At 62.3% G+C, this 16,612-nt stretch overlaps 1 protein-coding gene across 1 annotated transcript in view; it reads right to left on the reverse strand.

Annotated features, from left to right (window-relative positions):
• Positions 1–4,039: 4,039 nt before the first annotated feature.
• Positions 4,040–16,612, reverse strand: part of BAHCC1 (BAH domain and coiled-coil containing 1) — a 56,518-nt gene continuing 43,945 nt past the window's right edge. The window contains exons 12-27 of the mRNA XM_052657785.1: positions 16,403–16,539; positions 15,681–15,791; positions 13,393–13,513; positions 12,264–12,555; positions 11,340–11,522; positions 10,937–11,232; positions 10,621–10,728; positions 10,383–10,527; positions 10,179–10,293; positions 10,004–10,079; positions 9,776–9,884; positions 8,908–9,027; positions 8,554–8,730; positions 7,286–8,457; positions 6,926–7,162; positions 4,040–6,327 (exon numbers count right to left, since the gene is read on the reverse strand). Coding sequence (XP_052513745.1) covers positions 6,121–6,327; positions 6,926–7,162; positions 7,286–8,457; positions 8,554–8,730; positions 8,908–9,027; positions 9,776–9,884; positions 10,004–10,079; positions 10,179–10,293; positions 10,383–10,527; positions 10,621–10,728; positions 10,937–11,232; positions 11,340–11,522; positions 12,264–12,555; positions 13,393–13,513; positions 15,681–15,791; positions 16,403–16,539 — 3,606 coding nt within the window. The 3' untranslated portion in view covers positions 4,040–6,120. The remainder of the gene's footprint in view (positions 6,328–6,925; positions 7,163–7,285; positions 8,458–8,553; positions 8,731–8,907; positions 9,028–9,775; positions 9,885–10,003; positions 10,080–10,178; positions 10,294–10,382; positions 10,528–10,620; positions 10,729–10,936; positions 11,233–11,339; positions 11,523–12,263; positions 12,556–13,392; positions 13,514–15,680; positions 15,792–16,402; positions 16,540–16,612) is intronic.

A 16,612-nucleotide genomic window follows, 5' to 3' on the forward strand; every position in this document is an offset into this window, starting at 1 on the left:
AAGTGGGGATGGGAGCCTCTGAGGAGGAGGCGTCAAGATAGCAGAATGTGCAGTCATGGAGCCGCAGCCTGCCCACCCCAGAAGGTTCGGTCTCTGGCCTTGATCCCCGTGTTTTGCAGTGGCCTCTCGCCGTGCTGACCAGACTGGCTAGGTGTGGCCGACTCTTCTGTGCCTTGAGTAACTGACTTCCGTTCCCACCAGAGCTGGTCTGGGCTCCTGGTGAGGAGGGTGAAGGGAGGGGCCCCAGCACTGTCCGTCAGGGCCCACGTCACCCTATCCGGCATCCCATCGCCAGGCAGGGGAGAGCCAGTTCCCATGGGCTGGACCCCAGCAGGCCTGGTGGAGACTCTCCTGGGGGCCTGGGCCGGCCTCAGGAGGACACAGAGCTTGGCGAATGAGCCGCACTCCTGACAGGCTGAGTTCTGGGAGCTGGGGCCTGGGGAAGGGGCAGCCAATCGGGGGAAGAGGGGTGGAAAGGAAGGAGGAACATTGCCACCCCGCCCCAGGACACTGCTCAGAACACCTGCTCTGCTCACCCCAGTTCTCTTCCTCGGTTCCTCTTTGTCCTAGAGCGCTGGCCCCAGCAGCTCCATGCTCCTCCCATCCTCAGGGCTGGGCCAGGTGCTGTGTGGGGCCCCTAGGGCTCCAGGCTAGTTTGGAGGGAGAGAGGTGTGGCTTTGGGGATCCGCCTGGGGCAGGAGGGGGATACACACTTGACACCTAGGTGGCCCCGTGAATATTTGTTGGGGAAGTGCAGGTAGCACCCCTAGTGTACCCAGAGGGAAGCCTCATCAATTCCCAGTCGAGCCACTGGGCAGGCCGGAGGCCCCTGAGTGGAGAAGCTGGGGCGGTTTCCTAGGTCCTGAGGTGTCTCCAGGCAGGGGAAAGCGAGGCCCCTGAGGTAGACAGGGGCGTGGAATCCAGCTCCACCGTGTCCAGCTCGGGCCTGTGCGTGTCCCCACATTTGGAGCCCTTTCACGTGAGGAGCTCAGCCCGGGGCTCTGTTGGTCAGTCCCTTCCTACCTGGGCAGTGGCGTGTGGCCCATGGAAAAGACCCTGGGCCACCTGTGGGTCCAGACATCCCCTGCTACCTCCCACCAACCTCCCCCGATCTCCTCAGTTGGCAAGAGTCGGGGACCCCGTTTCACAGACAAGGACTCTGCAGTTCGGGGCTGCGCTCCTACTGGCCACCCCGCCTGGCCCACCTCCACTCATCCTTCTCTCCGGAGGCCTGAGGCACTCTGACCCCGGGGGCGCTGGGTGGGGGCTTGCCTTGATGATCCCCAGCCTGTCTGCCTGCCTGGAGCTTGTGCACCAGCAGCCCTGTTCCTGTCACCATCCTGGGTCTCAGCAGGTGGCCTGACTTTCAGAGCAGAAATGGCTTGGGAGGGGTGCTGGCTTGTCACGGGGAGTGCTGGGGAAGGGGAAGGGGTGGCAGCAGAGGGTGGGGGGCAGGATGGATGGAGGTTGAGACCCCAGCTTCTCTCTGGGAGGCAAGGGAGCCCTAAGGGGCACCCTTCTTGGTGCTGCCTTGGCCCACTTCCTCACCCAGGGGCCCCAGAGGTGGGTCTCTCCACGCCTGGCAGGGCCTCTCGAAGCTGCACAGGCTCAGGAGGCCACTAAGAGCCCAACGGGCCACTGGCCTTTGGCCGGCTGAGTGCCTGGGTGACCCCTCGATAGCTAGGCTGCAGAGCTGAGCTTCCCTGTCCCTGGCCTGGGTCTGCTCCCCACCCAGCCCCCAGCCACCTCGCCCCAGCCGGGCAAGAACAATTAAAGCCCCTGTCCCCAATTGGTTTGTGGTATTAAAAGCGAATTGCGATCAGCCGGGTTGTCATTTCTACCTGATAAAACATCACTTTTATTGATCTCACTCACCCAATGCCATCACTTATCTTGCTTCAGCATTTCACATAATGGCTCATTTGTCTTGATCCAAGTGCAGTCTCGCATGTTAACCCTTGGGGCTCTGTGGCCTCTCGTGCCCCCGCCCCCAGCCCCCCGTCCCTTGCCAGGCCCTGTTCTGGAGGGCAGGAGGTTCTAGAAGGCAAGAGCCGCACGGAGTTAAGGCAGGAAGAGGGAGGGGTTGGGGCAGGGGAGGAGAAAGTAGGGCTGCTGGGGACGGATCCTCGGAGGCTCACCTGGTTGCTGTGGTCCCCTGCCTCCCGGCTCTCCCCCACCTGCCGACGTTCCTGTGCCCACTGGCATGCCTCCCAGTTTCCTGGTCTTCAGGGGCCCCTCACTCTCTAACCCAAACCTGAACTCCGGTCCCCACCCCAGTCCCTTAGAGTCTTTCTCTGGGTGCTGGTATCTCCCCAAGGTGCTGGTTGAGTCTGACTGTGGGGTCACAGAGTGGGGGATCTCAATCTTGATTCTGGACTCCGCCTGGAGACTTCTGTGTGTCCCATCATCCAGCAGATAGTGTAGACCCGTCCTGCACTCAGGCTCCGGCCCTGGCCACAATCCAGCTATTGCTTCTGCCCTTCTGTACCTACTGGCCACCAGCCAGCCATGTTCCTCATCTCCCTGTTGCCTGCCATGGTCCTGCCTGGACTCTGCCCCAGCACATAATCAAACGCACTTTCAGGCTCACAGGGGTCTCTGCCTGCTTCCCCCAGCCCCCACTTCCCCCGACTCTGGAGGGTCTCTGAGCCAGAAACCGTGGTCAGCTAGCACTCCCCTGCTCAGACCCCTTCTGCCGCTCATCCTAGTCCCTGAGGCCTCCTCTGGGCTTGCCCTCTCTCCCCCTGCTGCAGCCCTTGGAATTGGGCTTCCCTCCTGAGCAGCTGGAGACCTGCGCAGAGTGGGGGCTGCTGACTCACGTACTCGGTGAATCTAAGGGCTAGGTTGTCTGCCTTCAGGCATGGCTCAACCCGGGAGCTCGGACTGATTGTCCCAACTTCTTGCGGCCCCAGGCCTCCTTCTCAGGAGCCCCGTTTTCATCACCTTCCTTGATGGGCTTGGGGCAGCCCAAGGGAAGAACTTGTCAGGCCTCACCTGTCACACCTGGCTGGTCACATGGCCTTGGGCTTTCTGCACCCCAGGTAGGGGTCTGCTCTCTCTGACTGAATCATCTAGCGGAGGAAATGAGAAAGGGGAACAGGGCATGGTCAGGGCTGGCCTAGGGCAGTCCCAGAGTGGATGGGCTGGCAGCATGTGTGTGCCCCTGTGCAAATGGCCTGCAGCTCCTGACACCCCTGGGGTCAGAGCCCCACTACCCACACTGCCCTGACCTGAGCTCCCCTCATCGGGGTCCCAGTTTCAGCTGAAGGGATCCTCCCCAGGAGGTCTTTAGAGGTGGAGAGAAAACAGTGCCCCCCCTAGCTAGGGTTCCTGGGGGGCCCTCAGGGCTGCAGCCTCACTGAGCGGAGCTCTCTGGAGGGGGGCTCACATTGAGATGTACCCCTGCCCGACATCCCCCAGGCCCTGATGGGGACCAAGCATCCATTGAACAATCAGGACTGCTGTTTGAGTGTGACTCCTGCATAGCTGAAAATATTTGTCAAATGAGTAAATTCATGCCTTCCATGAGGAGAGTGTCTGCTGTCCGGTCTGCCCAGACCCCTCCCCTCCACTTTGGGGACCATCTTTTCTCCCATGCCTGTACCTTCCCCTCCTCCCTTCCAGGGGCACCCGGCCTGGCCACAAGTTCAGGCTGGACATCTGACCCACCTTGGGAGAGATCTATCAAGAGAGGGACCCTTGTCCTGTCGGGGGTGGAGGGGGGGCGGCATCTCAAAGCCAAGGCCACTGCAAAGCCATTTTGGTTGCATGTGCCTCTCAAAGGCCCAGCCCCCCCAATTCTGGCTCTGCTAGGCTGCTGCACGGTAGGCCCTGCCATTGCCCCAGTCCCTTGTCTGCTGAGACCCCAGCCTCTGGGGCCTCTAGGGAGTCCCCTTGGAACACACACATTGGACATTGGGGTGCAGTTAGGATTCTGGACCACTGAAAACCTGTACAATAGTTTATATATTTATTCTTAAGCAAGTTATCAATAAAAAATTTAATACTAAAATGCCTTTACATAGAGTTTGCTGTTCATAAAACCTTTGCATTTTTTTTGTTTGTTTGTTTTTAGTGTTTACATTGAAAAAAAAAATCAACCATCCTCTTAGTTTACACATTTACATGAGTCGTGCTTTTGCCAGCTTTAACCATGGTGGGGGGCCGCGCTGTCCGCGCACACACGGACGAGGGGATGGGAAGAGAAAAGCGAAGGACAGAAGTCCACAGACGAGGGAGAAGAACCAACGGGAGGGTGGGAGGGCCAGGAAAAGGCTGCCTGTTTTGTCCCTTCCTGCCTTGCAGACTGGGGTTGGAAGTAGCCTCAGGTTCTAGTTTCCACGGCTGGGCCTTCCCCACATGCGCCTTGGCAACTGGCCGTGTCCCCTCCAAGGCATCTTTCCACTTTCCCAGCTGCCAGCAGGACCTTGGCCGCCGTCTCCAGGACGACCACCAGAAATGAAAATATTGCACTCGAGCCGAGACAAAGGGGAGAGTTGGGGTGGGAGAGGAAAGCTGGGGTGCAGGGGAACCCCTCCCTGTCCCTGTACTTTCCTTGGAGCTTCCAGGGAGGGGGAGGGGCCCTCCGGGTGGGCGGGGTGATTTCCTGGTTGGAAAGAAAAGGGGGCCCAGGCAGCTGCTGACTTATTTTCCAGGTGCCTGGTGTGGGTCTGTGGGTCACACAAGAGCCTGTGCGAAGGAGCAGTGGCTAACTTGGGGGGCCTTCCTGGGGCTCTCAGTGAGGCCAGGGGACCCTCAGTGTGACGTGGTAGCATGAAGCCCTCAGTGCGTTTTTTTGGCGGGGAGGCAAAGGGCTGTTGGGTCACGAGCCTGGCTTGCTCTGCCTGTCCCTCTTGGCCTCAGGAGACGTGAAAGGGTGACGTGTTCTCCGGGGTTACCGGGGTGGTGCTGAGGGTCTGGGACACCCATGCGGCACAACAGTAGTTATAGCACTGGGCAGAGCAGTGCTCCCTGTACCCGAGGCTGGGGTGTGGGCAGGAGGAACCCTGCTCTGGGCCCCAAGCACTAGCCTGCCAGGCCATCAGCCCTTCCAAATCGCTGCAGAAAGGGCCTGCAAACCTTCACGTGAGCTGGGGAAGGCCAGTTCCTTTCCTGATCAGAGTGGAGGCTGGGCAAGCTGATCATTGAAATGGAAATCGGAAATAACTTGGAATATTCAGGAAATCAAAACATCACCCTTTCGTATTGATAGTTTAAAACATTTGTTCATTTTTGCTTTGTTTTAAACAGAGGTAAGATACATATGGCTGCAGTCACACTCTTGGGCCAGGGAGCCTGCTCCTGGCTTCCCTTCTACCCGCCGAGGGACTCTCATCATCAACCTCCCCCAATACTTTTTTCCCAGGAGATGAATTAAAAGGAAATAAACTCGAGTGTGACTTCCATCTTAGTCCCCCCAAGAGGTCAGCAGGTATAATCTAGGGTTCTGTCTGATCCCTCCTGTGGCCTCTGGCCCTTCGGGCCACGCCCCAGCTGCCTCTGTCGTCACAGACGCCCCAGTTGGAACTCAGCTAGGCTGAGGAAAACAGTGCATTTTCAAAGAAAACCCCCCAGAACAAAATATCTACACACACACGTACACAGACACACGCACACACTCACCCACACATACCCTTGTCACGCGTGTGGGGAAAAAAAAAATCCTTTTCCACTTTTTTTCCATAAAACTTCCCCACAAGGAATACAATATTTACATAGAGAAATAAATAGACAACACACCTGATTTCTGCTTTCCCTGGTGGGAGACAGTCGGAGGTACTAGGGAAAATATGGCTTGGATTCTAATCTCTTGTGAACTGCCGATGCGGGAAAACAGAGAGGGCCGGCGGGTCCCAGATGGGGGCACAGCTGACCCTCTGCAGCAGACGGATGGGACTGGGTTCCGACACCTAAAAGCTCTCTTGCTTTCCAGGGAAAATAATAATAATAAAAAAAAGCCTGGATCTTGCCTTGGTGGGTTTGCATATTTGCTCAGACATGCCCCTCCGAGGTGTGGGCCAGCCTCCTACTCAGAGGCGTGGGGCTGTGTCCTCTCGTGCCTGTGGCTCGCACGCCGGGCACCACTGGGCGGGTGGGTCCCCTGTGGATGTCGGCACAGAGTCAGCACAGAATGGGCACGCCATCGGCCGTCACCAGGCGCCCCGTGGTGGGGTCGTAGGTGCCCGCCAGGTAGTAGAGGTCCCGTCGGTCCTGGTGCTTGCGGCTCCGTGCCATCTGCTCGTACTGCTCGCGCCCTACGACCTGGCACTTGTGGGAGATGGTCTGCACGTCGTTCTCGTCCTCATGGCAGGACTGGTACAGCGCGTTCTGCCAGGGAGCGGGGCGAGGAGCGCCTGGGGTCAGGTCTGGCCTGGGACAGCACACCCCACCCAACCCCGGGACCCTCGGTTCTGGATAAGACTGTAACTGTGTGGCGGGGGAGCCAGCGCCTGGAGCCCCAGCAGGCGGGCAGAGTGGGAGAAACACTTTTTTCTGCACCATCTGCAAACACGGTTCTCAGGTAAGACAGGACAGTGTGCTGGGGGTGTTTAGGGTCTTAGGTCGATTTGGGCAGGCAGGGGCCAGAGGGCCTGCTGTAGGGGGCGCTACTGAGGGCGGGACCTGCTTGGTGCTACGTGCCGCCGTGGGTCACAGCCCCCGACGAGGTGAAACTGTCACCCCCTCCACTAGGAGTCAGTCATAGAAGCAGTTGGGGAGGGATCCAGGTGGCCTGGCTCTGCGCCTGAGCCCTCAGCCATGTTACTCCCTGTGGGGCCCGTGTGACCCTTGGCAACTTGAGGTGTGGGGACAGGGAGGGGGGATGTTCATTCCCCTTCTTCCCACTGGTGCTAGTTGCCAGGATACCTCTTCCCAAGGCCCCCCGCCCAGACCCCTGGGACCCCTGCCCCCCACCAGGCGGCCCCACCTTCCCGTCGCTCTGTCGCTTCCCCAGTTTGGTCTCCTCTGGATGGTAGAACCACTTGACCTTGACCACCATGTTGCTGCCCCACGACTCCCACATGCTCTCGATGCGGCCGATGTAGGGCAGGTTGGGCCGCCCGGCCGACAGGAAGACCGCGCAGTCCCCGATGCGAAGTGTCTCCTTGCCCCGGACGATAGCCTTGTAGAACAGCTTCCTGGCCTTCCCCTTCATGCCACGCCTCTGCAGGAGACAGCCAGGGGCACAGGGTGGGCAAGGGACACAGGGCAGAATGACAGAGAGACAGTGTGCAGGAGAGACAGATGGCATGTCTTGAGGGCGCTTGCACGGGCCAGGCCCACCTACCTGCGTGGGGTTCCCCGACCACTTCCAGAGCTGCCGGGCGGGCAGGAAGGCTGAGATCTTTGGCCGGTTTTCCACGGAGGGCAGCCGCTGCCTCCGGGACAGCTCTTTGGCTTTGGAGAAGCTCAGGGCCTCCTTGCGCTTGAGCCGGGGTCTGCTGCCGCTGGGGCCTGCGCCTGCTCCCCCACCGGCCACAGCAGCCCTGGACAGGAAGCAGCGCTGGGCATGCGGGTGAGGGCCGCCCCCCTTGGAGCGCAGGGCTTCGGGCTGGGCCAGGAGGGTGGGCACTGGGTGGGTGAGGCATGTCTGCAGCAGCAGGGCGGGGTCCTCCTCATCTGAGGTGTAGGAAGAGCCCTCGTCGTCCGAGGAGCAGAGGCTGGAGGTGGACAGGGAGCCCGAGGAGGAGGAGGTGGACGAACCCGAGGACGAGGAGGACATGGACAGGCGGGCGAGGAAGCGGGAGGGCACGCCGGGTGCCAGGCCAGGCCCATCCTCCTCCTCGTCTGAGTAGGAGCTGTGGCAGTCGCTGTCACAGGGCAGCGGGTACTCAGCCTGGCCTGCGAACTTGCGCAGCGCCAGCCCCATGGACAGCGGGTGGACGGGCGCCCGGCCCTTCCTGTCCTTGCCCATGAGGGCTGGGTGCCCGTAGCTGGGGCTGGGCAGGGGCCTCCCTGGCCTGGGCCCTGAGTCCTTGTCGCCAGCATGTAGTGCCTTGCAGTTCTTGCTCTTGGGGGAGGTCACGCCCTCATGGTCCAGCTTGACCAGGAACTCGCTGCCTGCCCGCCGCCGCCCGCCCTTCTCAGCCTCAGCCTTCTTGGCCCGGAGCAGTTTGTGGGCACCCCCGGGCAGGCCAGGCCCAGCCCCGCCGACGAAGGGCGCGTAGGAGCTGGCCAGGCTGCTGAAGGAGTCAGCGCGGAAGCCGTTGCCGAACACGGGTGGAGCCACGCTGTGCACGGGGAACAGGGCCTCGCGGGCCCGCAGCTTCTTGGCGCTGCCGTTGAGCTGGAAGAGGTTCTGCAGCATGCCCGGCCCCTTGCTGCCTGCTGCGGCCACTGCCTTCCGCTTGGTCTGTGCCACTGCTGACCAGCTCAGCAGCGGGCTGCCCCGGCGGCCCAAGAAGTGGTCTGAGGCCCCTGCAGGGGGCTTGGCACCAGAGGTCAGGAGCTCTGCTTTGCCTGGGGAGAGGCCAGGTAGAGTCAGAGAAACCACCCGCCCACCCTTCCTTCCTCCGTACTCCTGAGGGAGTTCCCCACCCGAGGTCCTGTGAGTACCAGCTTTGTCTTTGCCTGTGGATTTCTTCCCAGAGGTCTTTGAGGCTTCAGACCCATCATGAGCCTTAGGAGACAGGCTGGGAGCGGTGGCCTCACTGGGCGGGGGCGCCTCACAGGAAGACTTCTTGGTTCTCCGGCAGCTGCTGGACACCAACAGGGCTGGCGAGGGCTCCGTGCCTGCAGGGTGGACCAGGGGCCTCAGTGCTGTGCTGCTGGGGTGACCTCTTCCCCGTGAACCTCCTCTTGGGAGACCAGGGAGCTAATGTCTGGGCCCAGGAGAAGCCTGCCCGAACTCCAGCCGTATGGGCTGACCCAGGAAGGAAGAACACCACCCTGGAGGGCCCGGGGGCTCACACTGGATCTTGAAGTCTGGAGGCAGCAGCCTGATGTTGGAGACAGCGATGTGGCCAGTGTCCCCATCGTCAAACTCCACCACCACAGAGTCCAGATCCTCTTCCTCATCACTGGAGGCTCCTGGAGACAGGGCCCACCTGAGTATGCTGCCCTCTGCTCCAGGCCCAAGAGGCTCTCCCCGCTGGCCAGGTGGCCGGGACAGGAGAATGATGGGATGGGCTCCGGAGCGCCTGACAAATGATGCTGGGACATTCTGCTCCCTGATCACATTTGACCTTGGAGCTGCCGTGGCAGCCGGGAGCAGCCCGCCTCCCCTCCACCTCCTGAAGTGCCGCTAGAGAGGCAATATTACCGCCATCCATCACCAGCATCCCAGGGCACACATGCAGGGACGCAGGGCCCCCGACCTCCCCCTGTGCACAGGCACACAGATGCAGACACATGCCTGGCTGAGGCCTGCCAGCCGATCTGCCCACCCACCTGTCTGACCCCAGGGTCCCCACATCCTGTGCCAGGGGAGCAGGGAGCAGAAGGATTCACCCCAGGAGAGCTGGTGCCCAGGTGACCAGTTCATAACCCTCAGGTCCGGGGCTCTGGGCCCCTCTCTGCTAGGCCTTCTGGTCAGCCAGAGGCTCTACCCTCTCCCCACCCAGGCAGCCCCTCGCCTTTTCCTATTGACCAAGGAGCTGAGGTTATCATTTGTCTTATCCAATCCACTTTGGCCTGGGAAGCAGGGCTGGTAGGAAGCCTTCCTTGAGAGACAGGGTACCCCCGGCACCCTAGGGGTCTTGGAGGGGCCTCTCGTCTGTAGCTTTGCCTGAGGGGAGGAGTTGATGGGCCTCGGTGGGGGTCCCTGGGTGGTGCTCACCTCGCACTACATTGCCTGGATACAGGCAGCGGGACTTCTGGCTCCAGTAGGCACAGACCCTCGTGCCGGGCGGGAGGTACCGGCTGGACTGCGGTCGGACATCCAGAACCTGCGGGAACAGTAGTTCGGCAGCCGTAAGCGGGCTGGCCGAGGGGTGTCTAGGAGGGGCTGGGTGCCGTCAGGCCCACCTCCCGGGGGCGGTAAGCCTAGCAGGGGCAGTCTGCTCACCGCCTCCTGCAGCAGCTGCTCCAGCGAGTAGATCCTCTGCCGGTTGCCTCTCTCGCCCTCAATGACGATGCTGTAGCTGCGGGAGGAGGGGGGGGGTGCATGGCAAGAGGTGCATGAGACAGGCCTGCAGACACCTCTGCCCATAGCCCTCCCTGCACACACGCTGGGGCCTCACATGTCGGGGGGCTGCAGGGTCCTGACGCTGCCTGCGTACAGCAGACTGTCCTCCTTGGGGATGAGCACAGGCAGCCCGTCCTGCAGGTCCTCCTTATGAATGGTGCACGAGCGTGCTGGGGAGACCAGGGCGTCAGTGCCCGGCCCCCCACCTGCCCACCACCGCCCCTCCCCCGATGCTCCGCACCCCCTCCTGGCCGCTCACCCAGGGCGGCACTCTGCTCGGCGCTCAGGGGGCCACTGGCCTCCTCCTCCTCCTCGTCCTCCGAGAGGCAGCTGCTGTCCTCAAACTCAAAGTCGTCCTCCACCGCAAAGCTCTCCAGGAGCCGACTTACAGCCCGGCCCTTGCCCTGGGGGCCAGAGGGGTCAGCTCCCTTGGGACGGGTTGGGGGGTGGGAGGGTCAGGGCCGGTCAGTCCCCTGGGGTTGGGGCGGGGATGCTACCTGTTTGCCGACGGCCTTGGTTTTCACCTTGCCCGCCTTCCGGCCCCTCCCCAGGATGGCCTTGGCGTTGCGGGGCGACAGGGCGATGGACAGGGCCCCATTCTTCCGCTGTTGGAGGAGAGGGGTGAGGTGAGAGTGGCTCAAACCTCCTTGCCCCCGGTGTGCCCATGGAGTGACACAGACAGACCCCGAGTATGAGTCCCGGGGTGTGACTTGGTGTAGCAAGTAGAGAAGAGTAGGGTGAGGGTCCCCAAAGGCTTTCTGCATCCAGCACCCCCGCCGAACCCAGGACCCCGGGGCGCCTGCCGGCCCTCACCCGCAGCCCTGGCTGGAGCACCGTGCTCTTGCGCGTGGCTCTCTTGAGGCGCTCGCTGGCCAGCCTGCTGCCCTCCTCGTGGCAGGTAAAGGCCCGGGCGGGGCCGCAGAGGGCTTCCCTGCTGGGTGCGGCCCCCGGCTCTGCCCGCAGGCCACCCTTGGCCTTGGCCTTCTTCTTGCCAGGCCCACCTGGGGGCCTGCGCCCCGGGGCCCGCTCCAGCTTGCTGCCCACCTTGGTCTTCACCGTCCTCCGCTTGACCTTGACCTCACTCTCGGGGCTGGACAGGCGGCAGGCCCCTGGGGAGGGAGGGAGGGAAGGAGGGCAGGCGTCGCAGGAGCCCCAGCTGCCTTCCAGGGCCCCTACCGGCCCGGCCTGCCCCAGCCCACCCCAGCCCCCGGGGTACCTAGCAAGCTCTGCCTCTCCTTCTTCTTCTTGGCCTTCTGGTTGGCCTCCATCTTGACTACGGAGGAGGGCGAGGGCCCCAGCACGGCCACGCGGGCCCCAGCATGTAGCACCAACCCGGGCTCCTTGGGGGGTTCTTCTGTCTCCAGCAGACCGTCACAGTTTTCACTGTCCGAGCCGCTGTCTGTGGGGAGGTGGATGGTCCAGGTAACTTGGCATCAGAGCAGCGCCATTTTGGGGTGCGGCTAGGGCAGCGGATGGTTCATGTGTGCAGATGTGTCGGGGGCCAAGTAGAGTCCGTCACTGTCACATGGGGGCTGCTTCAAGGGCAGACACCAGGGCCAGGTGTCCAGGTGAGGGTGTCTGGACCAGGAAGGAGAAGGGGCGGCCTCTCTGACCTCCCTCTGTCTCAATCTCCCTTTCTTACGCCCTGGACAGTGGGGCGCCCCACCTTGCCGGGCTGAGGGTCCCATCCCCAGGGGCAGATTCTTTCCCTCCCTCGTCCTCCTGCCAGACGCCCTCTGGCTTCCTGCTTCCTCTTCCTTCCCTTTGTTCTTGCCCAGGCGGGACCTGGAGGAGGGGGCAGGGGCTGGCAGAGAGGAAGGGTCTATTTTTCCAGGCCCGTCTCTGGACATGTGTGTCTGCTGGGGGCCAGATAACCTCTCCAGTCACCTGGCCGGACACGGCAGGAAGGCTGGCCGGAGCAGGCAGAAGGGCTATTTTTAACCCCTCTTTCCAGGATGCATCCAGCTGTCTGCTTCCTCCCCATGGCCCCTTGTGTGGAGGCGGGACACAGAGAATCCATCCTAGGCCAGCAAGAGGGTCTCCCTGGGTCCGGCACACTCTAAGAGCTCCTGACCACCCCATCCCCCAGCCCCTCGTGAGCGTGGATGTCCTGGTCGCACTGCTCAGACCAACAACTTGCCTGCCTCATGTGCTGCGGCTGCCGCCGGCTGGGCTGGGAACTTAGGTGCCTCCCTGCTGCCAATGCCGCCATCAGGCTGTGGGTGCCGGGCCGCCCCAGACGCCTTGGCATTCTTGGCTCGTGACAGCTTCTTCCGGATGCGACCCCCTGGGGTGGCCTCCTTCCGCCGGAAGGGGCTGAGGCCAGTGGGCAGCCCCTTGCTCTTGACCTTCGGCTTCAGCTGGGCCACCTTGTGGGCCACAGCAGATGCCAGGTCGCCCTGACTGCTGCTCTTCTTGCACCGAACCTTCTCCTGTGAACAGGCAGGTGGAGGCTGCGGTCACTGGGACCCCGACCCTGAGCCACGGCCCTGCGACCTCCGGCTGCCCTTCTACCAGTGGTAGGTAGGCTTGGGAGGTGGCAAGTCACTGGGCTTGCCCTCCAAACGACTGAGAGGGCCCTGGCCCCCCAGGCACAGGGCCCGCCCAGTGGAGTCTAAACTTGTGCCTCTCTGTCCCCCATTTCACAGCCTCCTCAGGCGCCCAACCTACTCAGGTTTGGGGAGAGAGGCCAAGGACCCAAGTGTCTGTCCTGTCCTGGAGAGAGGGACCAGCCTCCTGCTAGGGGAGGGTCAGGCAAAGTGAAAACAGACTTAGACCCACCTCTCGCATGTCCCTCCCAGGACCCTGTAATAGGGGCGGGGTAGGATGTACCCACTGCACTGAGAAGGAATCGGGGGGGGCTGGCACCCAGGGGGAGCCCATTCCAAGGGAGGAATAGCTGTCCTTGGCCCACCCACTACATCAGGTATGCACCAGGTATGCATCGTCCACCTGTGACCAGGGCAGTGTGTCCTGTGACCTACGACACCTATATGCTCCTTTCCTCTCGTTGGAGTGAGCAGAGGCGGCAGGTGTCATGGAGCACAACCAGCTCCTCTCATACCTTTAGGAGTCTGCCTCTGTGTGAGGCATACGAAGCTCGCTGGGCCTCTTCTGCTCATCTGAGCAAAGGGACTCCAGCTGGGTGGTGATGGGGGGCGGGGTGAGGTGGCCGTGTTCAGCCTGGGGCTGGTCTTCCGCCTGCTCCCTGTCCTGTTTGTCTGACATCCTGCACCCAGCCCAAGGGGAAGGCTGCAGCGGGGACTCACCGCAGACGCGGGCTGCAGGCCCACGTAGGTGCCCTTCTCCAGCCGGCCTCGCTTCTTCGAAGGTTCATCATCACCGCCCCGCAGCTCAGCACACAGCAGGCTCAGGCTAGACCGCACTGCCCTGGGAGCACGGGGGCAAAGGTCACACCTGGGCACCCGGGCCTCGTGCCCATTGACAGGCCCTGCGGTGGCAGCCAGGGTGGGGTGTGCGGTGCAGCTCTAAGGCTGCAGACCCACTTCTCCCTGTGAGGGCCCTGCCTCTCTCCTGGCCAAGGCTGTGTCCCTGGGCCAGACTCCTCCAAGCACCCAGAACTGCTGGGGCGGGGGGAGCCAAGCCAGTGTTGAGCCCCTGGGGCCCTTGCTACCCAGTCGGCCCCCTCTGCCCACTGCTCAGGGGCCACGGCCCTGCAGCCAGCTGGGCCACTGTGTGACCTGGCCTGTGGCCTTCTGGGCTGTAGGCTCAGTCTTTCTACCTGGAAAGTGGGGGTGCCTTTCATTGTGCCTCTCTGCAAGGTGGGGGTGGGATCGTGCTGGTCCCAGGCCTGGCCCTTAATGAGTCCAAAGGCCAGCAGCTACTGCAATTAGGAAAAAAGAGGGAGTGAGGAGAGTCTGCTGAAAATGGGGTCCACTTGAAGCATCTCTGCCACGGTCAGTAAAGGGATGGGGGGCAGTGGCCAGAGAAACTCATGCCCAGGCTCTGCCTCCTAGCCCCTGGGACTCCCACTGCTGGGCTCAGACCCCTCAGAACTTTGTCCCCTGCCTTCAATTCCTGGTCTCAAAGGAGGGACTCTGAATCTCCCCCAACCTGGCTCCCGGGCTCTGGGAGCTGCTGACTCTGAGCCTGGTTCCCTGTGTCCCACAGGTGTAAGGCTGGGAGCTCTGCTCTGTCCTTGGCCAAACAGGGGCTGGGGGCTGGGCCTCTCACCTGCCCTCTCCCTCACCCACATAGCATTAATGAAAATGAGTCCCAGATGGAGGCCGAGGGCCCTGACCCAGCCCTGGCCTTGTGTGGCCAGAAGTCAACTTTTACCTTCCTGCCCGGAGAGGCCAGCCAGGAAGCCAGCTGGAGCCACGCGTGGCCCCCGGGTGTTGGCCCTCCCACTTCCTGCCTGGGCCCAACTGTCGGCAGCTACTGCAGGGTAGGGGCCCAGAAGAGGGATGGAAAGTGGAGAGGAGCCTGAAATGAGGAGAGGTGGGAGGGAACCCCAGTCCTTAGGAAGGGAGGGCCCGGGCTTTGGTTTCCTTCCCCTGCCAACCAGGGCCTGCTTTCTGAGGTCAGAGGGAAAAGTGGCCAGATGCAAGCACCAGGACTCAGCTTCCAGGCTCGGGCTGGCGCTTGGTGCCAGGTGGGTCTGAGAGAAGTGTGGGGCAGCCTTGACAAGAGGATCCCTGACAGGGCCCCCTGCCAGGCCCTGGCCTTAGCCAGCAGCCCCCACAGTTCTGGCTAGTCCTCAAAGGGAGCCCCCTGGAGCCCCCTCTGGGTGACACTTGGGCAGGGTGGAGGGACAGCCTCGGGAGGCTCCCCCCAGCCATATGGTGCATCGCCTCCCCCGCCCGCAGCCGAGGCGAATTCCCCTCCCTGTAACCTTCTCCGCATTTGCTAATGTTTTGTGACATAAAGCCCTGAGATTAATTTTTTGCCTCTGTCTTAATTGAAGGAACCATTTAGTGCCGATTTAACTATTATTACCAAATCATCAGGATTGATGCAGTGCGCACACGCCGCGCCAATCGTGTTTGGAGGAACTCGAGGATTTATGCAAATGGGCCTGCCGGGAGAGGCAATTTGTAGCCGAGAAGGACAATTATACCAGGCCCGGGAGTGCGCCAACGACTGCGCCGGGCGGGTAATGGATAATAACCGCGTGCCGGCAGCCGTGCGCAGCACCGCAGCGTGACCAACGACTCTATACGGTGCAGATAAAGAGGCTTTTACGCAACGCCGCCTCGCACTCGTGGGACCGGGCGGGGGCTGGGGCCAGGCAGGGGGTATGCCACCGCCCTGGCCACGGCCAGGTGTGTGGGGCTGGTGTGGCCACGCGCCAGGCCCAGAGGTGGGGCTTGTTTGCACTGAGCTCAAGGCTCTGGACACTGCTTCACTCACCATCATGGCTGGCCTGGGGTTCTGGGTCTTCAGGAGAAGCTCTGAGGGGGGGCTCTTGCAGCCCCAGGAGCCAGAGAGGAGCCCAGCCCCACTGGTCAGGCCTTAAGGGCACCTGGGCCTGCCCAGCCTCATCGAGTAACCTCAGCCCTAGGCACCCCATGGAACCCCTGCACCCAGGACTCACTTGACTTTCTTGCTGTCACTGGGGCGCAGGGCAGGCAGCAAACTGGAGTATTTGCGCTTCCGTGGCCGGCCAGGCCCTCGCCTGGCAGGGCTCCTTGAGCTCTCGTCTCTCCTGGGGGCCGCAGGAAGGGTGGTCAGAGGTTGATGCCCTTCCTGGCTCCCTGACTAGTGTCCAGCAGAGGTCACTGCCCTTGGGGGCTATGGTGGGAGCCAGCTGTCCCAAGACTGGGCCTGGGGAGCCTGGCCGCCCCGTGGAGGGCATGGCTGAGCCAGGGTCCCACCATCCTTGCTTCCCAGTTCCAGCCACCCTGCACACAACAGTCAGGTGAGCTGCCACCACTGCCATGACACATTTGGGATTCCCTCTGCCCCTCAAAGCCCAATCCTGCCCTGGCCCCCTGGCAGCCCTACCCTCACCCTTTGCCCCACTACCCAAGGACCAGCCTCTGTCCTGCACTAGCCTCTGCTGCGTACTTCTTCCCTCCCACACCATACTGCACCTTGGTTTCTCTGCTGGGTGACTGCCTCACGGTTCCACTGCCTCTGGGGACCTTCCCAGGCCCCCCGCCTTCTGGCCCCCGCTCAGCCCATCACACACAGGTTTACCCCTGGCCACAAGGCAATGGCCCTAGGCTGGGCCATGCCCACCTCTGCCCTGAAATGGTAGCGTCTCCACAAGCCACACTCCCACCCTCTCCACCCTGCTACCGGCCTGGGCCATACTCATGGTCGTGCCTGCGCTGCAGCCGGGCCAGCTCCCGCTGCTTCTCCTTGTAGCGCCTCTGCAGCTCCGCCAGCTGCACACGCATCTCCACCTCCTGCGTGTCCAGCCGATCGATGGCAGCCTTCAGTGGGCACACCTAGTGGGCAGGGGCACAGGGCCCTGTGAGCCCACCAGGTGGGCAGACCATGATGGGGTGGGCAGGCGGCCAG

Source organism: Budorcas taxicolor, chromosome 19 (assembly GCF_023091745.1).
Source record: "Budorcas taxicolor isolate Tak-1 chromosome 19, Takin1.1, whole genome shotgun sequence".
NCBI lineage: Eukaryota > Metazoa > Chordata > Mammalia > Artiodactyla > Bovidae > Budorcas > Budorcas taxicolor.